This window comes from Panthera pardus, unplaced genomic scaffold, assembly GCF_024362965.1.
Source record: "Panthera pardus isolate Hobbes unplaced genomic scaffold, ASM2436296v1 HiC_scaffold_24, whole genome shotgun sequence".
Taxonomy (NCBI): Eukaryota; Metazoa; Chordata; class Mammalia; order Carnivora; family Felidae; genus Panthera; species Panthera pardus.
In genome coordinates this window covers 25,885,146-25,912,215 of record NW_026526810.1, presented here as the reverse complement: position 1 = coordinate 25,912,215, position 27,070 = coordinate 25,885,146, and the positions used below count along the sequence as shown (strand labels likewise).

Here is a 27,070-nt window from a genome sequence, read left to right as displayed (position 1 = left end):
CAAAAGAGTGCAGAAAAAGAGGAAAAAGGGAAGATAAAGAGCTTGGACAGAAAATAAATAGCAAGATGTCAGATTTAAAGTTATCTAATCTATTAAGAAATATATTAAATGCAATGGCCTAAACAGTCCAATTCAGAGAGATTAAAACAGTCCAATTCAGAGATTAAAAACCAAGCCCCATGTGGTGCCTGGGTGGCTCAGTTGGTTAATAAGTAGCCGACTTTGGCTCAGGTCTTGATCTCATGGTCTGTAGTTTCAAGCCCTATGTCGGGCTCTGTGCTAATAGCTTAGAACCTGGAGCCTACTTCAGATTCTGTGTCTCCCTCTCTCTCTGCTCCCTCCCCTGCTCACACTCAGTCTCTCAAAAATAAATAAACATTAAAAAAAAAATTAAAAAGCAAGCCCCAAATATATGTTGCCTACAAGAAATATATTATTTATTAACTAAACTATGAAATCTAAGTCACCATTTTATTAACTTTGCAACTACTAGTATGGTGTTTTTATCTGGTTACATTATTACTATTATTTTTTATTGAAGTTTGGTTGACATACAATGTTACATTAGCTTCAAGTGTACAATACAGTGATTCAACAAGTCTATGTGTTTTGCTATGCTCACCACAAGTGTAGCTAGCTACCATACCTCATCCAGACGACGCTGTAACAATACCATCAACTAGATTCCCTATGCTATACCTTTCATCCCCATGACTTTTTCATTCCATAACTGGAGGCCTGTACCTACCACTCCACTTCACCCATTTTGCCCATCCTCTCACTGCCCAAGCAATACATTTGAAATAAAGACATCAATAGGGAAAAAAGAGAAAAATGGGAAAAGATATATCACACTAACACTAATCAAAAGAAAGCTATGATAGCAAATTTTAATCAAAATGGATTTCATAGAATATTTCAAAGAACATAAAATGACTTTCTTTATGCTTGGCAATGATAAAGGGAGTCAATTCATGAAGAGGATATAACAATCATAAATAGTTATACACTTAACGACAGAGCTTAAAAATACAGAGCAAAAAGGTATAGAACTGTGAAGGAAAAAAGTCTACAAGTACACATGTAGATGTCAATACCTGCCCCACAATAATTAATAAATCAAATAGACACAAAATCAATAAAAATACAGAAGACCTGAACAACATTCCCAACCAACTTGGTCTGACATTTATAGAACATTCCATTCAACGATAGCAGAATATACATGCTTTTAAGTGCACATGAGACTTCACCAAGATAGACCATTTTCTAGGCCATGAAAAAGTCTCAATAAATTTAACAGGAGTCAGAGGAGCACATTCTCTGACCAGAATGTAATTAAAATAGAAATCAATAAAAGAAAGATATCTGGAAACACCCCAAAATGTTTAGAAATGAAATCACACACTTTTAATAGTTCATGGATGGGCTATCAAACAGCCCATCTCAAGAAATCACAGGGGTATTAGAAAGCACTATGAACTGAATGAAAAGAAAAACACACTGTATGGACAGCTGAGGATGCAGTTAAAGAAGTATTTAAGGGGAAATTTATAGCACTAAATCCCTGTATCAGACAACAGGAAAAGTCTCAGATCAATGACCTGGGCTTCTACCTTAAAGTAGAAAGAGAAGAGCAAGTTAAACAACATAAAAACTAATGAAATACAAAAGAAAAAAATAATAGAGAAAAATTGATAAAACCTAAAGCTCATTATTGATTAAAAAGATCAATAAAACTGATAAACCTCTAAGCAAATTGATCAACGGGGGGGGGGGGGGGGGGAAGGATCATGAGGGGAACTTGCAAAGTATAAAGATCCTGAGCTCACCTCCTCCCACAGATACACCGAGGCTGCAACTGCATATAGAACAACTCTTCCTGAGAACGACCTGAAGAGCAGCAGGAACAACTCTTCCACATTAAAGACATAAAGAAAAAGACATACTGAGAAGGGCAGAAGGGAAAGAGACACAGCCTGGTCGTGAACCAAATCATCGATGTGCTGACCCGCAAGTGGGAGGGATATCACGGATGTGGAGGTCTTCCCTGAGGAGTGAGGGGTTCAAACCCTACACTGGACACTCCTTGCCCTATGCATCTGCATGGGAAAGAGAAGCCTCCGTAGTATCTGGCTTTGAAAATCAGAGGGGCTTAACTCTGGGGGAGCAGGAAGGTTATAGTAAATGGAGACTTCACTATTAAAGGGCCTGCACAGAATCTCAATCACTCTAAGACCCAGTGCAGAGGCAGCGGTTTGAGAAGCACCTGAGAAGACACTTACTAATTTTAGGACATGTGCTGGAAGGACAGGGATCTGCAGGAACTTTCTCTGGAAACAGAAGCTTAGCAGGTACCATTTTTTTGCCCTCCTTCAGCCTAGCTGGCCTGACACTAAGGAGCAAAAGTTCTAACACTATATATCTACTTTACTACAACTGCTCACCCTGTTCCCACATTCTCCTGCAGACCTCTTCTGCCCAGCCTGCCCACCCTGGCAGGCACCTGTCTGAAGTGGCTCTTGCCCACCACACCTGGTAGGCAGCCTCAGCTGGGATCTGCGACCCTCCAAAGCGACTCCTGCCCCAGGTAGGGGCAGGCCACCCCAACCACCAGTACCCCTCATAGGCTAGGCCTCTGAAATAGCTAGGCAAAGCCCACCCACCAGGGTGCCTACAGCAGTTGCATCCCAGACACAACGGGTGGATGTGTGCAGCCCACAAGGCAAAGCTCCAGAGTGCCTCTGCTTGACCAGGGGTGACTGTACTTGTGGGCCCCGAAGGATACCTTCCACATAAGGCCACCGCCTTCAAGAGCATAAGATGTGGCTGAACTACCTAATATATAGGAACAAATACAGAGAGACAGAAAATGAGACAGAGAAATATGTTCCGAAGAAAGAAGACCTCAGAAAAAAACTAAGTGAAACAGAAACAAGCAATCTACCTGATACAAGAGTTCAATGTAATGGTCATACAGATGTTCACTGAACTTGAGAGAAGAGTAGATGAACTCAGTGCAAATTTCAACAAAGAGACAGAAAATAGAAAAAAGAACTAATCAGAACTCAACAACAGCTGTGATGAAACATACACTAGAGGGAATCAACAGCAGCTTGGAGATCACAGAACTGATCAATCTCAGAAGAGACAAAGGGGCAGAAAACCTATTTGAAGAAATAACAGCTGAAAACTTCCCCAACCTGGGAGAGGAAACAGACATCCAGGTCCAGAAAGCACAGACAGCCTCAGACAAGATGAAGAAGCCAAGGAGGTCCACACCAAGAAGCATAATAATTAAAATGCCAAAAATTAAAGATAAAGAGAGAATCTTAGAAGCAGCAGGAGAAAAGCAACAAGTTAAGCACAAAGGAACATCTATAAGAATATCAGCTGATTTTTTCAGCAGAAACTGCAGGCCAAAAGGGAGTGACATGATATATTTGAAGAGCTAAAAGGAAAAAACCTACAACCAAGGATATTCTACTCAGGAGAATTATCATTCAGAACTGAAGAAGATAGTTTCCCAAACAGAAGGAGTTCACTACCACTAAACTGACCTTCCAAGAAACGTTAAAGGACTTCTTTAAGTGGAAAAGAAAAGGCCGTAACTAGAAGAAAATTATGAAAGAAAAAAACCTCACTGGTAAAAACAAACATACAGTAAAGGTAGTCGATCAGCCACTTATAAAGCTAGTGTAAATGCAAAAGACAATAATAGTAAAATAGTAAGATCAACTATCAAACCCCTGGTTTGTGGGTTTGAGCCCCGTGTCAGGCTCTGTGCTAACAGCTCAGAGCCTGGAGCCTGCTTCAGATTCTGTGTCTCCCTCTCTCTCTGCCTCTCCCCAACTTGTGCAAGCTCTGTCTCTCAAAAATGAATAAATGTAAAAAAAAAAAAAAACAACAAAAACATTTTTAAAAAAAAATAAATAAAAAAAATTTTTGCATAGTAAAGGAAATCAAAAGAATGAAAAGGCAACCTACTGAATGGGAGAAGATATCTGCAAGTGATTATCTGATAAAAGATTAATATCCAAAATATATAAAGAACTCAGGGGCACCTGGGTGGCTCATTCAGTTGAGCGTTCTAACTTCGGCTCAGGTCATGATCTCAGTTTGTGAGTTCAAGCCCCGCATCAGGCTCTGTGCTGACAGCTCAGAGTGTGGAGCCTGCTTCGGAATCTGTGTCTCCCTCTCTCTGCCCCTTCCCTGCTCATGCTCTTTCTCTCAAAAATGAATGTTAAAAAAAAAAAAAAGAAAATGAAAAAAAAAAGACCTCCTACAACTCACACCAAAAAAAAAAAAAAAATCTGATTTAAAAAATGGGCAGAGGGGGGTGCCTGAGTGGCTCAGTCGGTTAAGCATCCGACTTCGGCTCAGGTCATGATCTCACGGTCTGTGAGTTCGAGCCCCGCGTTGGGCTGTGTGCTGACAGCTCAGAGCCTGGAGTCTGTTTCGGATTCTGTGTCTCCCTCTCTCTGACCCTCCCCCATTCATGTTCTGTCTCTCTCTGTCTCAAAAATAAATAAACGTTAAAAAATAAATAAATAAATAAATAAATAAATAAAAAATGGGCAGAGGACTGGAACAGACACATGAAAAGGTGCTCTACATCACTAAACATCAGGGAAATGCAACATAAATCAAAATCACTTGAGATCATCTCATGCATCTCAGAATGGCCAGGATCAAAAAGATAAGAAATAAAAAGTACTGACGAGGATATGGAGATAAAGGAACTTGGGCACCACTGATAGGAATGTAAACAGGTGCAGCTACTGTGGAAAACAGTACAGAGATGCCTTAAAAAATTAAAAATAGAAATACCACATGATCCAGTAATTCTACTTCTGGCTACTGACCCAAAGAAAATGAAAACACTAATTCAATGTTTGCTGTAGTATTATTTTCTGTCAACTATACTTTAATTAAAAAAAAAAAACACACACACACACAAAAAAAACAAACCAAGATGGGATGCCTGGGTGGCTCAGTCTGTTAAGCAAGTGACTTGATTTCAGCTCATGTCATGATCTCACAGTCGTGGAATTGAGCCCCGTGTCAGGCTGTGTTGGGCATGGAGCCTGCTTCGGATTCTCTCTCCCTCTCTCTGCCTCTCCCCCACTCATGCACGTGCTCTATCTTCCTCTCTCTTTCAAAATATATAAATAAATTAAAAAAAAAAAAAGATGAACTTCTCCCCAAAAAAGACAACATGAATTACCAATATGGAGAATGAGAGAGATAAGATCACTACAGATTCTACAGACCTTAAAAGGATAAGAGATAATTTTATGCCAATAAATTCAACAATTTAGATGACATAAATTCCTTCAAAGATAAAACTATCAAATACCAGAAATACAAATTCTGAATTTCTCTGTATCTATTAAAGAAATCAAATGTGTTGTGAAAAACCTTTCCACATCAAAAACTCCAGGCTCAGAGAGTTTCACTGGTGAATTCTACAAACATTTAAGGAAGGTTATCATACCAAATCCATTTAAAGTGTTTTTAAAAAACATTGAAGTATCTCCCATCTCATTCAGTATTACCCAAATACCAAAACCAGGCAGATACACAAGAAAAATACAGACCAATATCCCTCATGGAAATTGATGTAAAATTTTTAAGCAAAATTTTAGTAAACTGAATCTAGCAATATATAAAAAGGAAAATACATCAGAACCAGGTGCAGTTTATCCTAAGGACACAAGGTCAGTTTAACATTTGAAAACCAGTGTAATTACCACATACCAAACTAGAAAAAGAAAACCATACAATCATCTCAATAAATGCAGAAGCAGCATTTGAAAAAATCCAACATCTATTCCCAATTCTTGGCTAAATAACATAAATACACTTACTAAACGCACTCTTTCTCCTTGCAGTCTGGTTTCTATTCCACCATTCCACTAAATATGCCTTTACTAAATTCACCAGGGTCTACTTCTGAAACACAATATAGCATGGTGATTAAAGAGTGTGGACTCTGGAGCTATACTACTTGGGTTCAAATCCCAGCTCTGTCCCTTACCAGGTGTGTGACCCTGAACAGCTGTAATTTCTCCATGCCTCATTTTTCCTATATACAAAATGAAGATAATAGTAAGACTTCCCTTATAGGGAGTTATGAGATTAAATGAGTTAATATATATCCAAAGCACAACAGTGAATGGCATTTAGTAAGAACTATGTAAGTGTTAGCTATTATTGTTACCTTTGGAAAATACCTAGCACTTAATCTCTGGTTGTTCTCAGATGATCACTCTGTCCATGCTGAGAAGCATTTCAGCAGTTTAAAGTAAGTCTGAGAGTGCAGTGTGAGCGGTGAGGTCATGGCAGAGCTAGAATGTGAATCCTGGCTCAATCATTTACTGGCTAGGTGTCCTGGGGCACATTGCTTAACCCCTCTGGACCTCTTTTGTCATGTGTAGAAGGGTAATAGTACTTTATTTCTTCAGATTGTTGTGATGATTATGTAGATGTCTCTTTTCTGGCCTCAATCTCCTACTAAGGCCAGGCTTATTTTACCAGGATGCCTTCCAGCTGGACTGGGTTTAGGCCCAGGTATTCCAGAAACCAACAGTAAATGCTCTTCTCTGAAGAGGTCAATGTTGAAAGGTCAATCTTGTATTCACCCAGGACTTCTAGGGTGTTGTCCTCCCAGAGGCCAGAATGACATGTCAGGGTCAGGAGGGTGGCCTTTTAGGAACCAAGATTCTGATGGGAAGAGCCTGGGCCCTAATGAGCTTATAATTGATCTTTTCTTCTATTAACTGGTGATGTTTCTGTAAGTCATCTTTGGAATTTGTCATCTCTATTTGGGAGTTAATTACTACCCACAAAGACAAGTAGCTGCAAAAAATCTGTATTTTCACCCTCATATTTCATGAGAACTTTAATTCTTATTAAAATGCCAGTGTTTGGGGCACCTGAGTAGCTCAGTCGGTTAAGCGTCCGACTTCAGCTTGGGTCATGATCTCATAGTCCGTGAGTTCGAGCCCCGTGTCGGGCTCTGTGCTGTCAGTTCAGAGCCTGGAGCTTGCTTCGGATTCTGTGTCCCCTTCTCTCTCTGCCCCTCCCCCACTCAGGCTTTATCTCTATCAAAAAATGAATAAACGTTAAAAAAAAAGTTTTAAATGCCAACGTTCACACTTTAACATGCTCTCCACATCTTTGCACATCCATCTCTTGGTGTACAGTGTGGCTCCAGATGAAATTTTTTCCCCTCAAATAGCTGATTATCTGTATTTCTGAATATATCCCTGGAGTCTTGATTCTGTGCCCCTGACCCATATTTCTATTTTCAGGCTGGTTCTCCCAAACTTGAGGACTGTTTACAGTACCCCCCCAACCCCCCATCATCAATAGCCATATCTATTTTGCACTTCTCAAGTTTGTTTACTCCAGAATCATCATTGTTAAGTCTATCTTCTGTGTCCTCACATAGAAGTGATTCCATTTCAGTAAGCTTTAGATATGTCGTTTCTCCCCTTCTGGCTGCTCTAATCCAAACCTTTATCATCTTACAGTAGGACAACAGCGATAACCTTGCTGGCCTCCCCCTCCCACCAGACCTATTCCACTCATAACAGAGAACTCACTGACTCACGTTATTTTGAACAGAGCAGTAATTTTTAATTCTATTTAAACCAAATGTTTTAAGACTTGAAGACACCTCCTTACTGACCTTCACCTGAGGACTTCATTTCCCAACACTCTGGATCCAGGCTTATCAATATAGTCATCTACATCTTCTCTCATCACTGAATATTCCCCAGTCGTAGGTCCTGATTCCAGAGCCCACAGGCTCTTAACCATCACAAGATATAGTATTTAAGAATGTGGGCTGTAGGGTCCTAGGTTAGAATAGTTCCATTTCTGATTAGCTGTGACTTCTCTATGCCTCAAGCTTTATGTGGAAAGCAAGACAATTAAAGTACCAACAAGAGTACCAACTGGTCTCAGCTGTTGCCAGGACTGAACTAACCTATGTAAAGCTCTGTCAGGCACTCAGTAAGCACTGAAAAAACATTAGCTATTACACTACCATCACTATATTGCCTCCTAACAAGACACCTAGGCTCTGGCACATACTAGGTGGCCCATAAACTGAATATTCACTCCTACCCCTAAATTTATTGAAAACACCAGTGAAAGATAGAAGTTTTACACTGGGAATTTGACCTACCTTTAAATCTGAGTTGGCTGCAAATTTCTGTCCAATTAAAGCTGCATTTCCTCCTACATAGTGCTGTAAGATAGTTCAAAGTTATCAGACAATATTTTAGCACAACTATGTTACCCAAGCTTAATAATTTTTTAATTTATTGAATTCATAATCCATTTTTCCCCAAAACATTTTGAGGCTACCTTATAACAATGCCACACAGATGAGGTTCATAAGATCATTAACCTCATAGGTTAACAATGAGTTAGAAGCAAAGGTGAAAAAAAAAAAACCCAAATATGCCAACCATAAAAATCAATATAACTGTCGTAACTGTAGATCAAATCTGACCTTTGGTATGCTGGGGTGATAGTCTGAGGTCTCTGGGCCCACCACTGCCTCTTACTCCATGCGAACCTCAAGAAAGTATCTGGACCATGTGGGCCCTCTAAGCTCTCTCCATCTCTGACAGGTTCTACCCTGTAGACTGGGGATTCTCAAAACAATGTCTTCAAAACAACAGCATCATGTAACCAGGAAACTTCCCAGAAGGGAAGTAAATTCTTGAGTCCCATACATCTACTGAATCAGAAACTCTGGGAGTGGAGCCCAGGAAACTGTTTCAATACCCCCTCCGAGTGATTCTGTGTTTCATGTCTGAGAACCACTAATCTAAACCAGCAATTCTCAACCAGTCTGCTTCTCTCCTCTCCCTAACCCTGGAAACTGACCATGTCTGGAGACATTTTTAACTGTCACACCCAGGGAGGGAAGGGAATGCTACTGTCATCCAATGAGTAGATGCCAGAGACGCTGCTGAACATCTCACAATGGGCAGGACAGCCCCTACAACAAAGTATTAACCAACCCTAAGTGTCACTAATGCTGAGGTAAGGAGCCTGGCTCTGGAACACTAGAGCAGAGGTGAGGATCCAGCTCTCCCTTGCCATGCAAAAGCTACAACTAGTTCTCTGTGCATTTGGCCTTATTCTGCTCAGGAAGGACTCAGTCATACTACAATTATTCCATGTTGTCAGCCACAAGCAATACCCAAACAAGTTAAGAGGTAGGTATCTTTCCTACCTTAAAGTTGGGTAATATGAAAAAAGAGCAATTTAAGGGATGAACCAGAACCAAACTCTTAGTAACTATGCTTCATAAATACTGGCTGAATTTAACTGACTGGAAACAGTGGAGTTAATGGAAGTTCAGATACACAGTCCTACAAAAAGGGATAACACTGCAGAACTGGATTCCCAACAATCACATTTGGGAGAGAATGAAGACAAAGTTTATCAGTTGCTTCTAGGAAGATACAAAAAGGTATCTTTCCCCACCTTCTCTTAATTTACTGCTGGTGAACCAAACAGACCTGGGCTCCTGGGAGCTCTGATGCAATTTGGGCAATGTCATGGAAAGCTTCCTTATCACTGAAGAAGCGCTCAGCTGCCACTCCCTTCCCCATGAAATGAATGAAAGCTTCTTCCAGATCATTCCTTGAATGCAGCATGGTGTGATCTTTCCCATTCCCAGGACTCAGACCAAGCGCCTCCAAGAGCTTCACTCCTGAGAGCACTACATCCACACAGGCATTGACTCTGGAAGGAAGGAAGGAAGGAAGAGGCAGTGTGAAAGAAAAAACCAGAAGTACCTATTCTGCATTTAACAACAGAGAAGTGTTTCCGGGAACATAGTCAAACAGAAAAACAGATGAAGTGGATCTGAAACCTTAACTGGGAAGTACACAGCATATGGCAGAAGGAAGAGTCTTTTATCTGGACGTATGCCAGAATATTTCTGAGGATTGGAACACAGGATTCTTTTCAATAGGTTGGCAAACCTTTGCGAGCTACAAAGAGAAGACAACTGCTCAGCATTTTAGAATAAAGATATCATGATAACACAAATACAGCATTTCCGGGAAAATGCTGGCAGAGCCAAACTGTCTGGATTCACACTGGCTTTGTGACGTGGGCAAGTCAAATTTCTGTGTCTCAGTTTCCTTATTTATAAAATGGCATAATATGGGTATTTAACTTATAGAACTGTTTCAAAGATTAAGTTAATATATGCTTAGGAACACTGGTGCAAAGTAAGCAAAATGTAAGTTTTGGTCAAAAGTCAAGTATCTGATAGCCTACCTCCAAAGACACATGTGGAAGGTGGTAAAACACTAAATACCTAAATGTGTAAATACTCCCAGCTGAAACTCTTAAGAGTTAAGTGGTATCTTAAAGACTCAGGCACACCTGCAGTCTTGTAACGACTCATCACTTGGCAGGTGTTCACTGGACCAATCCATGACCTTAAAGGGCTCCTAAGAAATCAATGCTGCATCACCTGGTTGGCTCTGTGGAATCAAATTATAAACAGTTATGGTTGTCTGGCATGGCCTCTCTCCTGTGTGTGCACAGAAAAGTTCTGGCTTATATTTTTAATGTTAAAAAGCCACCCCTTAAAAGAGAAGGGTCAAATAATTTGGGTAGCTAGATGAGGACCTTCTGCCCCCCAACCCATAGTCACCTTTATTTTTGCTTCTATTGGGGATGTCATTCTTGCCAATGGGGCTAGATGACCACACAGACAGCTTGTAAGCCTCTGAGAGAACCTAGGCCCAACAGAAGGCCAATAAATAGCTCCTGGTGAGAAGGGGGCTGGGCTTCCCAGGTGAAATCCAAGCAGCTTCAAACCAGAAAGTATAACCATCAATAAAGAAGGACCTGAAGGACTGGATTCTAGTGTGGAATATAGCTACAATGTTTCCCTTCTAGTCTCTTAAAAAAAAAAAAAAAAATCCTCTGGATCTGGAAATTAACAAAGTCATTAATGGTGGTAAACCCTAAGAGGAATGAGATTGGGTAAGGGAGAGGAATTTAGTTTTTCATTAGATTTCTAATTTTTATAAGCATGTATTATGTTTATAACTGAAAAGCACTATAATTTTTAAAAGGTTCATATGCAGACTACATATAAGGTTTACAATGCCAAGGAAGAGACACATCTCTCCTAGTGATACAAACTGACTACACCCTCTTCATAAGGATGCTTTATTTTTCCCCTATGGATCCCATGCTTTAAAAAAGATTTCTGCCTACCAATCAGCATTTAAATATTCAAATTTACTTATTCTTTTAAAATTAAAGATACATACATACTCTGGTCAACTGGAAAGACATAATCTAAGAGTTACTATGCCCTTCAGTGCATAAAACACACTGACATTCATGTGGCAGGAGCTTAACGGTGTTTAAAAAACATCGCTTTCACAGCCCTGCATGATCATAAACCAAGCAAACCTTATCAACCAGTCTCAACTCCACCTCATACAGGGTGTTCTTTATTTCTACTGGATGCAACATTATATATCTAAAGGGTAGACTCTTAACACATCGCCTTCATATCCAGTGGTGTGCTGAGACCTTGAATAGAGTTTGATTCTTTAAAGATGGGAATGGGGGAAGTTTGCAAAAGTTACAAAAAAACCAAAAGGAACAATGTTCAGCATACTTTGCAATACAAGACAAAACTCAACAGAATTTTGACTTAAAAAAATGTAACTACCATAGGAACATTTTCCACCTCCCAACTTAATCATGCCATGACTACAAAGGGGAAAAAATCTTATAAAAGGAAAACATTTTATTCAGTAGCTTTTAGTAAAAAGGGATCATTGAACATCTCTGTGCCAGACACCAAACTAAGTACTTCTCCATGTGCTTTCTAGTCACCCTTTAACCAGAGCAAGAATCTTCCTCTGCACTTACCTCAATTCAACAGCATCTGAAAATGTAAACAAGCACATTACCTACGTCGCTTTATTACCAGCGGAATGAGAGGGAGGGAGCAAAAGAACCAGAAGACAAAATTATGCTCGTTTGACTTCAGGCAGAATTTCACAGTTGAGTACAGAAGGTATAAAAGATTGTAATGTGAGTTTGAAGAAAAGGAAGACACAGATGCAATAACTGGAAACTAAAGCAAGGCAACAGATACTGAATGTCCAAACAAGAGGAAGGACTAGGAGGACAGGGAAGCCTCGGCTTCCGTGCCCTACTGCCAGAGGTTTGTTGGGGGGCTGGGGAAGGGGGCACAGTTCCCCTTCTAGACTGTAAATTCTTTAAAGGCAAGGATGGTGGTTCTCATCACCTCCCTTCTGTTTCATTATCCGTAAAATGTTTCCTGAAGTTCTTCCTAGCTTAACCCTATACCTGAGATATTTACAATGGGTAATCATAATCACCAGAAGATGCAGAACTGCAGAGAAGAGAGATCCAAAGGTGCAGGGGCAGTGGTACCTGCGCTGAACTCTGGATGGTGCTCTGGTCAGAGAGAGAAGGCTGGTATTTCTGAAGCAATGCATGTGAGGCAGGTGTTTTCAGAGAGATCACACCAGTTTGCAAAACATGGTAAGATAGGCAAGTAGTTCTCACTGCTTTCAGCTGAGAAAAGCTGAGGCTGGAGGCTGACTGACATTCCAAAGGCCACAAATGGAGGAGGCTAAATTCAAACCCAGATTTATCCGATACTGAAGCCCTTGCAGGCAGTGTGCACAAGCACAGGTGCAGATGAAGAGATTAACTTTACGTGTGGATACAGTAAGAATGTGGATCTAGTTAGAATGGAGAGCTGAAGAGAGGAGTGGAGTATGACAGGCTTCAAAGGTCAGGGAAAAGCCAGGTATTGCGGAATGAACACTAGGTTCATGATTCACTCAATGGGTCTCAGGCACCAGAGTCCGATTTTGGAGCAGAGGAGGTGGCACATTTTAGAAAGGTGTGGTAGCGTGCCCACCACTGACCATCTTTCTTGAAACATGTCCTATCCATTTTTTCTCTGGGTCCTTTCCACCAGCCCCCTACATGCTGGTGCCTCCCAGAATTCCACCCTTGCCATTTACTTTCCTTTCTTGCTCTCTTCCAGGGCAATCCTATCCAGTCTCTGACCTCAACTTAACCATTGGCATCTCCAAAGCCTGCAAGCCTGCTCCTCAATATGCTCCTAAACTTCAGCCTGTCAGCTGAAGACTCAGTTTCATTTGAAATCCCACAAGCAGGCACAGTGCCCCCTCCTCTGAAATCCAACCTGTTACTTTTCAACACAAACTTGATCTCTTTTCTTAGTCCCATAGCAATAACGTGGCATGAACAAGATCGGAGCCAGAGACCGGCTTACCTTGTGACTCTGGTAGTTAACAGCTGTGTAATCTTGGGCCAATCAACATTTCTAGAGCTTTGGTTTACTTATCTATGAAAACTGGATGACAATATTTGTATCTATGTACATAAGGTTATAAAATGCCCGATGCTAAAAACTTGTCATTCTGGACTGCCTTTCTTTACCACACTCAACCTGTTAACAAATTTCACATTTAGTACACTGCGAATGAAAAAAGGCTCTTCTCTCCCTTCACCCAGACCCTACAACGGCCTCTTAACTAAGGTCAGGATGTCAAGACTTTCCTCCTTATTAACCACACTACATTGTGCATCCAGAGTGCAAGTGAAAGTGTGTGTTCTCCTGAGAAGTCAAACTACAACATCCCCTCCCCCAAATGAAATTCTAGTACAAGTACTGCAACTTCTCTCACCTACTCCTTGCACATCACCATCTTTAGGGCTAAAATCCCTTTGGATAATGAAAAATGTTACCAACGGATGTCTGTTACCCACAAAAGTGATGTGAAACTGTCAATCGGGTTACAGCCATGGCTCAAAACCCACCCTTTACGTTCCTACCAGTTATTCTCAGCAAAGAACTTAGTCTTATTTACCTGCTTATAAACCTTTACTGCCCTCCTACCACCTACCCTGATATGAAAGGCCCTTCTCAGCATCATTTACTCACCTCTCTCTACCATAAGGTCCTTGCCCTCAAAACAGGGCCAACTAGGGGCGCCTGGGTGGCGCAGTCGGTTGAGCGTCCGACTTCAGCCAGGTCACGATCTCGCGGTCCGTGAGTTCGAGCCCCGCGTCGGGCTCTGGGCTGATGGCTCGGAGCCTGGAGCCTGTTTCTGATTCTGTGTCTCCCTCTCTCTCTGCCCCTCCCCCGTTCATGCTCTGTCTCTCTCTGTCCCAAAAATAAATAAAACACGTTGAAAAAAAAAAAAAATTAAAAAAAAAAAAAAAACAGGGCCAACTTGCTGTTCCTAAACTGTGTACTTCACATTTGATTCTCTCTGCTTAGGTGGTCTTATCCCCCCACCCCACCCCAACCCACTTCTGTGAAGAAATCCCATTTTTTCTCTAGGGCCTATCCCATGCAGTCACTATAGCAGATTATATTGTCCAAGATGGTCACAAGATGTTCCATCCTTTTTACAATGTGATGTTGACACTCCTTCCATCAAGATGTGCTCTAAGTCCCATCCATTTGAAACCAGTTGGACTTAGGACTGTGGTAGAAGTAACGCTGTGCTTTTAAGATTAGGTCGTAAAAGGCATTAAGGCTTCTGCCTGGTCGTCTTGGAACATACTATTTACTCTGCTATGAGAAACCTACATAGCTAGCTGCACAGAACGCCTGTAGGTGCTCAGGATGTAGCTGAGGCTGTAGCTGACAACCACAATCAACCTTTCAAGAGGATTCCAGTCCCAGACACCATCTGACTGAAGCTGCCCCTCCAGTGAGAACTGCCTAGCAGAGCCTAACTGAACCTGAGAATCAGAAAAGATAATAAAATGACCATGTGCTAAAGCTACCAAGTTTTGGGGTGATCTGTGATTTAGTAAATGTAACATCACCTTCTCAGAGCATTTTCCAAAGCCTCATCCTGGGAAGAATTAGTAATCCTTTGAGACACAAGGCTACCTTGCTTTTAGCCCTAGTTCTGCAAAGCACTTCTGATAACTGTTACAGAGAGCGCTGTGTGCCCCTGTCCTCCACCAATTCGTATGCTGAAGCATTTACCACAAATGTGACTGTTTTTGGAGATAGGGACTATTTAATCTAACAGGGCTAAGAGACACCAGGAGTGTGCATGCACAGAGAAAAGGCCAGATCGGTACACGGTGAGAAAGGGGCATCTGCAAGTCAGAAAGAGAGGACTCACTAGAAACCAATCTTGCCAGCACCTCACCTTGATCTGAGACTATCAGCATCTAGAACTGTTGAGAAAATAAATTTCTGTTGTTTAAGCCACTCAGTCTGTGGTATACTGTTATGGCAGCATGAGCACTAATAATAAATATATCTCTTTTCAACAAATGAGGCGGGGATCTTGCTTCACCCATTTCTGTATTCTCAGAACCTAGCACAGACCTGACACATACCATGCAGTTGATGATTTTTGTTGAATGTGCATAAAACCAGGGAGGACAATTAAGAAGCTGATAAGGAAGTTGGTGAAAGGGCCTGAACTTGAAAGAAGAGATAAAAGGGGATATATCTGAAGAAACAATACACTGGTATTAAAAAACAAAACAAAACGAAAAAACTAGCTAACGTTTGAGTGCTCTTTACAGCAGAAGGCATGCTAGATTACACGATTATTTTGTCTAACCTTCAGGATAACTTGTCTCTACCTTAGCCTTCCCCCAGCACTCACAAAAACCAGCAGAATATTTCATAGATGGCCTGCTTTTGTATGGTGCTTTAAAGGTGAAGACAAGATATTTAAGTCGAACTGAGACAGGGTTTAAAGTTTGTGTGAGGAGAACAAATACATTTTTTTTGGAGAGGAACACAAAGAAAGGAGGCGCTGTGAGCTGGGAGAACCTTATATATGCCATGTCACTGAAGTCAAGGGAAGAAAAGAGTTTCAAAAAGCGAAACTCTTTAGCGCGTGCAAGACTGCAGACAGTTGGCAGTGAAGACTTAAAAAAAAAAAAAAAAAGGCAGTTGAAGTGGAAAATCAACAAGTCACCAGTGAGTTTTGAGAGAGTAGTTTCAGTAGAGTGGGGGTCTCCCGGACGTTCAGGAAGCGAAAATAAGGGAAATAAAGTCAGCAGTTAAAGGCAGCGACCACACCACTCAAGAAGTTCAGAAGCAAGAGGATGAGCGCCGTAAGACCAGGTGTCTTTGACCGCAAAAAGGCAGACGAGCCGAAACAGGAATGAAAGAGACTGGAACATGAGGGTGTCAGGCTGCGCGGGATTTGCAAGAAGCTATTAGGCTGGTCCTACCAAGACGAGAGAAGGATGCAGAGGCTAGCCGAGAGCAAAAAGCAGTCTGGTGAGTCCTTGCAGCAGCGACGAACGGGGCTCGTCCTAGACGTCTGACGCTTCTCGTCAAGGGGGCAGCGTGGACACCAGCGCCGAGGGGCCTCCCGGAGACATCTAGGAACCCCTGTTTCCGCGCGGCTCTACCTCCCAGCTCCCCAGCCGCCCGAACTCCGCCAATGTGGCCCTAAGAGGCCCGGAGCGCCCGCACCTCCTTGGAGAGACCCTGAGACTCAGGCCCCGCAGGCACTCACCCCACGGCCACGCGGCGCCAACGCCGGGCCGGCCGTACAATGAGCGCGTCCCAGGCGGCCGCCAAGCGGCCCTCAGGGGAGCCGGGTCCCGGGGGCGCGGGCGCCAGCTGTAGCGAGCTCCACAGCGAGCGCAGCGCCGAGCCGGGCAGCTGCGGCTCCAGCAGGAGGACACAGCCCACCGCCAGCGCCAGGAAGCCGGCGTACGCAGAGCCGCGCCACAGCGCCATGGGGACCGAGGCGCCGCAGCGTCCAGACAGCTCCTTTCCCGGCCCGCGCCTCTTCCGTCTCGGCGTGCGCCGACGTCCACACGCGCCACGTCACGCCAGTGCGCCGCGGCCCCCGGGGGCGGGCTGGGGGCGGGGCTCCGCGCCTCTCCGCAGGTGCCAACTCTGGCGCTGGGGGGCGCGGTTGCGAGGCCCTGCAGGAGGTTGGACAAAGGCCCGAACGCGGAGCCGGGAGGCAGGCCCCGCGCGTCCCCCCCACCTCCCAGCGCCATCCTGGACCCCAAACCAGAGGGGCGAGGGCACGTTTGTTTTTCCAATACGAGGGAACAGACGGATTATGAAGAAGCGGGCCAACCTCACGTTAATCTTTGAGCCGGTCAGGGTCCCCGCTTGAGCAGAGCCTGCGTTTGCCGGGAAGGACACCAGTTACACTCCCCGTCTTTTAAGCCATCCCTCCGCGTGTGTCCATCCTCCACCGCTGATTTAACAATTCCTCTTCCTCCCGGGGGGAATTAGCTCAGAGGGCAGCAGCGCCGCAGCGAGCCCCTGGGGCGCGCGTGGCAGGGGATTCTGCTCCTTTAGAGGGTAGCCGAGGCCTTCGGCCACTCGAGGCCCATTCCAAGACGGGAGAGCCAGCAGTGTTCCTCCTCTAGGGATGATCACATTCAAGCCTTAAGATAACCCTCTGGGGGGCGCTGTTCCCTTTAACAATATCAGAAAAAACGCACACAGGCACACAATCTTGTGTTAGGGAGGTTATGGACTTGGGTTAAGAAAGACTGGTTTCTCTTCTTTTCCCTTGGTGGTAGGGCTTCAACCCAGGTAGGCCCTGTCTTCCTCGTTGGGGCCCTCTTTCTACGAGCCCACATTGAAACCAGTGAAGCTAGGCTTGTTGCCAGTTCCTTCTCAGTGGCCACCATGTACCTCCTGATCTTCTTCCCTGGCCTGTTGCCATTTTTTCTCCTTACTGGCTTTGTGTCCGACTTTCCACTCTGCCTCTGACCTTTGGACTTGGCAATGAAACTTAATTTCCCTAGCTTTGATCTTGGGCTATAGGGTTTATTCCCCCACCTCTCACACTCCCCAACCCCCACATCACCTGCTCTTCCCCCTCCTGGCCATCTACCTTCTCCTAGCTCACCCCATCCAGCCCACCTGATCCCTGATCGTAGCAGCCTTTTCAAAGGAGATGTTCACACAGGAAGAGATTTGGGCTGCTATAGGAAAAGAAAGAAGCCAAGGAGCCAGTAAGATTTGCGTGGAGCCACGAAACGGTCTTCTCTAGAGTTGCCTGTCCCTTCTCTCTCCTGAGATGTGTCAAATCAGTTCCTAGAGAAACTATTCCCTCTCATGGCCCACGGTGGGCATGTTTCCCTACCATCCCAGAGATGAGTGGACCAGCACCTAACTCAAAAGCAGGGAATCCACCAATGGCAGAGAACACTTCTCAATTAGCAATAATTTTGCCTCAGATAAACCTCATTGGCTATGATACTGCCCCTGCACAAAGCTCACAGAACACTTCTCTCTACTGAGAATTTGGACCAAGAGTCAAGAGTCCGTGGCTAGGTGTGTTTGTTTGTTTTTCTTTTCCTTTTCTGGACCCGCAAGGTCACATAGGCTTGATGGTCAGATAGAGTTAGTTAAATATATTTCCAAGATGAAGTTTTGGGGGCGCTCAGGAAACTGTGGGAGGACCATGGAGCAGACAGTCCTAGAGATACAGGGAAATGCTCCACACCAGAGTCATGTGGAAAAAAAGCTGCCTGGGGCTTTACCTTCTGGCTCCCAAGGTAGCTGCTGAACTGCCAGCACTTTGAAACTAATGCTTCTGCTTCTTTCCAGGCTTGCCAGAACTACCCCTGCCCCCTTAACCCCTCAGTTTTATTAAGATATAATTGACATGTCAGTTATAACACTGTATAAGTAAGGTGTCCAACATAATGATTTGATACATGTATATACTGCACCATGATTATAATAAGTTTAGTTAACATCACTACCTCGCATAGTTACAACATTTGTTTCTTTGTATTTAAGTTGTACTCTCTTAGCAGCTTTAAAATACATGATACTAGGGGCACCTGGGTGGCCCAGTCCACTCAGCATCTGACTTCTGCTCAGGTCATGAACTCACAGTTCATGAGTTTGAGCCCATGTCGGGCTCTGTGCTGACACCCCAGAGCCTGGATCTTCTTCAGATTGATTCTCTCTCTCTCTCTCTCTCTCTCTCTGTGCCCCTCCCTGCTCATTCTCTGTCTCTCAAAAGTAAATACATGTTAAAAATTAAAAAAAAAAAATACATTATACTAGAACTTTGGATTTAGCCACAGAAACAAAACTACAGCAGCTTGAATAAAATGGAGATTTATTTCTCATGTAAAAGTCCACATGGGGTGCCGGTACTCTGTGGGCTGCAGCCATCTGCCCATTGTTGAGGCTGCTCTGGGGCTCTTGCTGGTTGGTCGCTCAGTGTAGGTTTGTGTTGTGGGTGATGGCAGGGCTGGACAAAGAGCCCAGAGTGTGGACCTCAGTTCCAACTGAGAACAGCAGGAGCTATAGGAAGAATACCAGTTACATTTGCCAGTCGTGGCAGAGTCTGATGTGACTTCTGGTCACCTGTACAATCACAGTGGCCTTAAATTCCCTCTCACTTATCAGGAGCTCAGGGGTGAGCATTCAGCTATTTTTTGGTGCTACGACCCCGCTTAAAATATTTCCTTAATGAAAAATAGTCATTTTGGATTCTGATAATCTTATCTGTTTAGAGAGTCTGCAATGCATTGCAAGCAATTTTTCTAGAGGTTAGATTTCTGGGGGCAATCATACAAAAGAGCCCAGAATGGGCAGCCGTGGCTCCATTCTCTAGGCTGAACAAAGAAAAAGGGGCTGGGCAGGCCTCAAGACACCCCTTCCCCCCACTCAAATTGCTTCCAGACATGGCCTATTGCAGTTGGTTCTCTCTTAGGATCTTGAAATGAGAAAAAAAAGCAATTTGGTTCCAGAAAATTCAGAGGCAAATGGAGGCCCCAGGTGTCCCCCCCCAAGACCCTGACCTGGAAGGCCAAGGTGCAGATCCCATATTTCTACAAGGAATTAGCAGAGTGCTTTCAGTTCCCAAATTAGCCTGAAGCTTTGGCTTTGACAACACAAGTCAACACCACCCATGTGATCAGAGGGGTTTTAAGGAGCAAGTTTGTTCCCACACTGGAACAGAAACTAAAGTGGTACCAAATAGTCCTTATGTAAGCTGGGCTAACCCACTTTTCCACAGTTGCAGGCCTGTGGAGTTTCATCCAAGCTGCTCTCCGAAGTCCACACTGTGTCAAGGCCTTTGCTCAAGCCAGAGACACAGACCACCACAGGCCACACCCAAAGGCCAGAGTGAGAGCTCAGCTTTGAAGATTGTAGAAAACTCTAAGGAGACAAAAGAGAAGGGATAAAGGATCCTAGGATCTGAAAAGAGAAAGTTTTATGTCTGCAGCCATAGCCCTGGGCAATCAGACACCCTCCTCCCTGATCTGCCATCAGGAGGGCACTAGAAGAGCTAGGAGGATAGGTTGCTGAACAAGGAAAGGCAGAGTGTTAAAGGCATAGGAGCCAGGTGACATGATGTCAGCTGCAAATCATGATAGCTCATGGACATTAATAGGACCTCCTGCATAGATTAGGGCAAAGAACTTCTTAGTTTGTGGGGATGCAACAGTGTGGTGGCGCTGGATTTCTTTGGGCTTTGGGATTAACTGCTCTGGGCCAGGAAGAAGTGCTGAGCGTGGGAAAGTGGGAGGGGCAGAGCTGCCTGGGCTTCTATCTGGCAGGGGCCTATGAGCTTCACAGGGCAAATGTGTAAGGGGGCCGTGTGAGGCATGCTTCTGGAACATAGCTGTCACACTGGCTGCTGTAGCCTGTTCACACTAGGGACCCTCCAGCTTGGTGCTCCTCTGCAGGCTGTATAAACCAGCCCTGCTGTAGGTCCTGGAGGATGATACAGCCATCAGATCTGGGTTCTGTAATATTTGCCGTGTATGTTTAGAAGGAAATGGAAAGTTTGCCTTTTAACTGCATTTCCTCTCTTTTTATTATTTATTTATTTATTTATTTTTAATTCTTTTAACATTTTTTTATTTTTTTTTTCAATATATGAAATTTATTGTCAAATTGGTTTCCATACAACACCCAGTGCTCATCCCAAAAGGTGCCCTCCTCAATACCCATCACCCACCCTCCCCTCCCTCCCACCCCCCATCAACCCTCAGTTTGTTCTCAGTTTTTAAGAATCTCCTCTCTTTTTAAAAAATGTTTATTTATTTGTTTTCAGAGAGAGAGTGGGAGAGGGGCAGGGAGAATCCCAAGCAGGCTCTGTGCTGATACCCAGTGCTTAAACTCATAAACCATGAGATCATGACCTGAGCTGAAATCAAGAGTTGGATGCTTAACCAACTGAGCCACCCAAGCGCCCGTAACTATATTTCCTTCTTGTTTCAAGAACCCTAACAATTCTATACATATTAATGCTTATTTATTTTTGAGACAGAGAGACAGAGCGTGAGCAGGGAAGGGACAGAGAGAGAGGGAGACACAGAATCCGAAGCAGGCTCCAGGCTCTGAGCTGTCAGCACAGAGCCCGACGTGTGGCTTGAACCCACGACTCATGACATCATGACCTGAGCTGAACCTACTGAGCCACCCAGCAACCCTAACCCTAACAATTCTAGGACCACTTAGTCCAGTAGTTGTTTTCCAAAAATAAATAAAGGAGAAAATAAAAGGAAGCAAAAACATCCAAGTGGTATGGCATGTCTGGGCTGCTCTGGAGCGGCCGGGGGCCCAGGCTTGCTCCATCTTTTGCTCTGCCATCTGTAGGGTGATGGCATAGAGGGGAGGGTGTGCCATGATAAAATCGGGGTTCTGAAAGAAAGGAGAGTTGGCCCATGGCCGTTGCAAGCCAATCAACACCTCTACTCCAGTGGAAGGAGTGTGGGATTTGATGCCTGTTTTTAAATCTCTATTTCTGCCACCCAGGCTCTGTGCATCTCAGGCAAGTCATTTAACCTTTCTGACCCTTAGTTTCCTTGCCTGCAAAATAATTCCTACCATACCAAATGGTTGTGAGAGGTAGACATATCTTAAAAGAGCCTAGCACAGTGTCTGCTACATGTTGCTACATGACAGAACATTCCCTCCCATTGCTACAATTGGTTCCTAAGAAGTCTATTTAATTTTCTTCTCAGCCCTGCTGGTCTGCCATTTTCTCACTATAAAGAGGACAGTCATCTCCACATAGATCACTGTGCAGTGGCCTTTTCTATTTTTCGGTTGTTCAGCATCTATATAATATTCCATTGAATAAAAATACTATAATTTATTTGCCCAGTTTATGGTAAGTAGAACACTTGGAATTTCCCCAAGTTTTTACTGTTATGTACAACATTGCTATGTACATACTGCTCGCACACATGCATGTTAAGTTTCATCAGGGTGTCAAAGAGGTTCACCAAGAGTGAAATTTCTGGGTCATATGAAACACCTGTCCTCAACTTTACTAGATAATGTCAGACATCCTTCCAAAATGGTATGCCAGCTCACTCACCAACTCACAGCATATGAGACTGGCTGTTGCTCCACAATACACACCAACAGGTTCTTAAAGCTTTGCCATTCTGTAAGATGTGTAGTGGTGTCTCATTGTGGTCTTGACAACATTTTTGTTGGTTGCGAATATTTTGTCTTCTACCCCTGTCCCTTGTGTTTTCATTCTCCTTATAATACCTTTAGTGAATAAAGTTCTTAATTTTAATGCTGTTAGTAACTTGTTCCTTTTTCTTGCTGCCTTTTCCATTATCATTAGTGCTTTGTGTTACTTGCTTAAAAAAAAAAAAAATCTTTCCCTACCCAGGGTCATGAAGATCTTCTCCTATACTATCCTCCTATACTATACTAGAGAAGCTTTATACTTCTCAGAGCTGTATGATTTTGCATTTCATGTTTAGGGAGTTAATCCACTTTGGAGTTGATTTTTGTGTATCACGGGAGGAATCCATATAGATACTCAGTTGACCCGGTGTATTTTACTAGCCATTTCTCAATGACCTGCATTCCTATCTCTGTCCAATATCAAGTGTCCAGATATGTTTGGACTGGTTTTAGGGGCTCTTTATTTTCTTTCATGGATCTATTTATTCATCCTTGTACCAGCACCTCGTTATCTTGATATCTGATAATGTAGGTTCTTTGTATCTTATTTTTCTTTCTTTTTAAAAAATGTTTTATTTTTTGAGAGAGAGAGAGCACAGACACACACACACACACACACACACACACACACACACACACACACACACACACTCACGCATGTGCATGCAAGTGGGGGAGGGGCAGCGAGAGAGGGGAACAGAGGATCTGAAGCCGGCTCTGCACTGACAGGCTGACAGCAGCAAGCCTGACGTGGGACTTGAACTGACTAACTGCGAGCTCATGATCTGAGCTGAAGTCAGATGCTCAACTGACTAAGCCACCCAGGTGCCCTATCTACCTTATTTTTCAAGAGCATCTTGGCTATCCTTGGCCTTTTTCCATTCCCATACACATTTTCAAATTGACTTATCATATACAAACAAACCAGTTAGGATTTTGATCCGTTTCGGTTTGGGGAGGATTGCCATCTTTACAGAACTGAGTTGTCCAATATATGGTAGATCTCTTCATATTTAGATCCACCTAAATGTTTCACAGTAACATATTCAACTTTAGTATAGAGGCTTTGCACATCTTTAGCATGACTTATTTCTAGCCACATAATATTTCTTAATACCTCTATAGAGGTAAGGTTGACATACAATAACTGTATAATATTTATAGGGTATGACTTGGTAAGTTTACCATATACACCCGAGACCATCACTACAATCAAGATAATAAATATATGCATCACCCCCAAAAGACTCCTCATGTCCCTTTGTAATCCTTCCTTCCCAAACATCCCCCCTGTCTCCTCTGTACCCAAGCAATCAATAACTGGCTTTCTGTCACTCTAGACCAGTTTACACTTCTCAGAATATGATATAAATTAAATCATGTAGTATGTACTCTTTTTGATCTGGTTTCTTTTCACTCAGCATAACTGTTTTGATTCATTTAGGCTACAGTGTGTATCCATAGTTGCTTTTTAGAAAAGTCTTTTTATTTTGAAATAGTTACATATTCACAGGAAGTTGCAAAAATAGTTCAGAGTTTCCCTGTACCCTTTACCCAGTTTCTCCTCCTCGATCTTTGCATGCCTGGGTACTTTCTGTCACTAATATGTCTGCTCAAATACAGCCTGCTCTGACCAAACAATATAATCTCACCAGCTGGTGGGTCTCTACCACCTCTCCCTCTGTTATTTTCTGCCTAGAACTTACTAACAGCTGATTTTTCTCATTTGTTTATTAATTTCTGTATTGTGATCTCACCCTATTAGAATATGAATTCCGTGAAAACAGAGCCCTTGTCTGTTCCTAGTCAGTGACTAGAATACAGCCTGGCATCAACAAATCATTGTTGAATAATAAAATACTAAATCTCCCAGCAACTGCATAACATGGATATTGTTCTCTCTATTTTACAGATGAAAAACTGGGTTGGGAAAGATAAAGTGGCATGCCCTAAACTCCACAGTTTGTAGTAGTGGTGGTGGGGGATATTGGGTGCTGAGATGTGAATCTCTGATTTATAAAGACACCCTGTTTTTAAAAAATTCTGAGACAGGAAGCAGGGCAGAATGAAGCTGGTTATCTCTATGTTCTTCTATAGCAGTAGTCCTTGTTTACACCATAGACTCTGACCACAGTGCCCAGGCCAGTGACAGCTAACATCCCAAGTGGTCAGCCCTTGGGGTCACTGGCCCCAGCAGCAGTGGCAGGGCTTACAAGTCCCAGCATGGACTTCCCTACTTCCTAGAAAGAGCAGGCAACTAATTTCCCCCATCCCCATTCATGCTTATGTTTTTTTTTTTAAACGAATTAATACTTCTAGCATTTATTTCTAAATCTTTTTTTAAAGAGGCATTAGAGTTCATCACCATTTATTGCAAATGGATTTCTTTAAACAAGTCAGTTCTGATGTTGAAACTGTAATGCATGATTTTTTGGTTTGTTTGTTTATTTTTAGTTTTTTTTGGCACTATTTATCATTTAGAACAATAGAGAGCAACTTTTAAAATAAAAAGTGGATAGCACTTCACTGAAAAACTATTCCAAGAAACAGATTTTACTTTTATGCCCCAAATCTACATATTTTTAGTTAAGCTATATTAACAAGTTAATTTCCAAAAAGACACAAGCTTAAGAAATCATGATGAAAGTTAGCTGGATTTTCTTGAGAAATGAAATTAAAAACAGACAGCACTGCTTACTTTTCAGCAAATTCTGCTTTGCCAAGTTTCGAAAGGAAAAAGCCTAACAGAGTTTTCCATGTTGTCTCCTTGCCTGGGAGAGTCTGGAGGACGTGCTCCTTTCTGACAGCCTACTTTGTCATCGCTGCTCCCAGTCACAGCTGAATCTGTCAACATGATGGCTTCACCTACTCGCCACGCACAGCCTAGAGCTGCAAATCCCGGTTGGAGTAGATAAATCCCCTGCCTCTTCGATGGAGCTGTGGATTTCAGGTGTTGCTTTATGTGCTGCAGTCAATTTGCATGAAGCTAGCACAAGAAAGGAACCACATCACTTACGTCTGTGAACTTTCTGGAACAAAAATCTGGCACATTAGTCAGTTACTTTATCCATTACAATGTGAGTACCCAGTAGCAATCTTTCTTCCAGAGCTTCTGATCCGTAGCCAAATGTATGATCTGTCAGTTGGGTCATGTTGCAAACTTTGTGTTATAATCAACACTTTGGAAAATGTATCATCACTGTCCTATTCTTCAGAAGCATGATTCCTGTGGGGTTAGGGAAAAGAAAAGCCCCAATAAATCCCCTTCACTACTGCCTTGAGCCAACTTTTTAAGCTGCTCTGTCCTTTCTGGGGTGGATAAGTGAACACTGGGCCTTTTCCACTTTAAAAAAAAAAAACAACACCATAAAAACAAGACATGATCAGTGTGTATGTATCATTTAAAAAATACAGAAAGATAGAAGTGTTTTAAAAATCACCCTTTGGGCCCCTGGGTGGCTAAGTTGGTTAAGCCTCCGACCCCTGATTTTGGTTCAGGTCATGGTCTCAGGGTCATGGGATCTCTGCACGCTCAGCGGATCCTGCGTGGGATTCTCTCTCCCTCTCTCTCTGCCCCTCCCCAACTTGTGAATGCATGCTTTCTCTCTCTCTCTCAAAATAAGTAAACTTCAGAAAAAAAAATCACCCTTGATCCTACTGGTCAATGTTAGTTTTTTGGTGTACATTTTTCAGATTTTATTTATTTATTTATTTTTAAATTTTTTTTTTAACGTTTTATTTATTTTTGAGACAGAGAGAGACAGAGCATGAACGGGGGAGGGTCAGAGAGAGGGAGACACAGAATGTGAAGCAGGCTCCAGGCTCTGAGCTGTCAGCACAGAGTCCCACGGGGGGGGGGGGGGGGGGCGGGGGGGGGGCTCGAACTCACGGACCGCGGGAGATCATGACCTGAGCCGAAGTCGGCCGCTTAACCGACTGAGCCACCCAGGCGCCCCTTTCAGATTTTTTTAAATGTGTGCACATAGACACACATCTTCACAGAAATGTTATTTTATTATCATATATGTTGTCTGGTAACTTTCTAAAAACAATACAGTTGAACATTTGGATATATCACCAACATTTTTTATCTAACATGATTTTTCATGGCTGCATAGACTATTTAACCTATGGGTAGAGAGGCTGTTACGAGTTTTGGCTATTACAAACAATGAGAGATGAATATGCTCATCACAAAATCTTCTCTGTTTCTTTACTTGTCTCCTTAAGGACAGTCACACAAGTGGAAAGGCTACAGCCAAGGGCACGCCCGATGCAGTTCTCAGGCTTCCCTTGAGTAACCCCATGCCACACGCACTCCTATCCACACCGCAGCCCACCCAGCCAGCTTTGGGAAGTACGCGCCAGACGACTGTTCTGGCTCCGAGGAACCTGGGGTAGAGCGCGTAGCGTGCACAGCAAGCCGTTGAGTCTGTGGTCCCATCTAAGCCCTCTAGGGCAAAGGGAGGTGTCCCCAGGAGAAGAGAGCACGAATGAGGGTGGGCCTATGGAAGGAGTCACCTCTTGTCCCTGCGTGGCACAGGCTCTGTCTTTGAACCTTGATTT

General features: G+C 43.2%; 1 protein-coding gene, 1 long non-coding RNA gene and 1 other non-coding gene across 6 annotated transcripts in view; 1 reads left to right on the top strand and 2 right to left on the bottom strand.

The window, feature by feature from the left end:
- The window catches only part of ADPGK (ADP dependent glucokinase), a 28,480-nt gene extending 11,596 nt beyond the window's left edge, over positions 1 to 16,884 (bottom strand). For 3 of the 4 annotated variants that reach the window (XM_019441537.2, XM_019441534.2, XM_019441535.2), the window contains exons 1-3: positions 16,587 to 16,884; positions 9,549 to 9,774; positions 8,198 to 8,260 (exon numbers count right to left, since the gene is read on the bottom strand). In XM_019441537.2, coding sequence (XP_019297082.2) covers positions 8,198 to 8,260; positions 9,549 to 9,774; positions 16,587 to 16,813 — 516 coding nt within the window. In that variant the 5' untranslated portion in view covers positions 16,814 to 16,884. The remainder of the gene's footprint in view (positions 1 to 8,197; positions 8,261 to 9,548; positions 9,775 to 16,586) is intronic. The other variant, XM_053888859.1, reaches the window with a different exon arrangement.
- Positions 16,885 to 16,986: 102 nt separating this feature from the next.
- Positions 16,987 to 25,887, top strand: LOC109262727 (uncharacterized). The gene is made up of 2 exons (XR_002077883.2): positions 16,987 to 17,186; positions 25,283 to 25,887. It is a non-coding gene; the product is annotated as an uncharacterized LOC109262727 (long non-coding RNA).
- LOC128773112 (U4 spliceosomal RNA) lies at positions 18,178 to 18,322 on the bottom strand. Its single transcript, XR_008417396.1, has one exon. It is a non-coding gene; the product is annotated as a U4 spliceosomal RNA (small nuclear RNA).
- Positions 25,888 to 27,070: the final 1,183 nt, after the last annotated feature.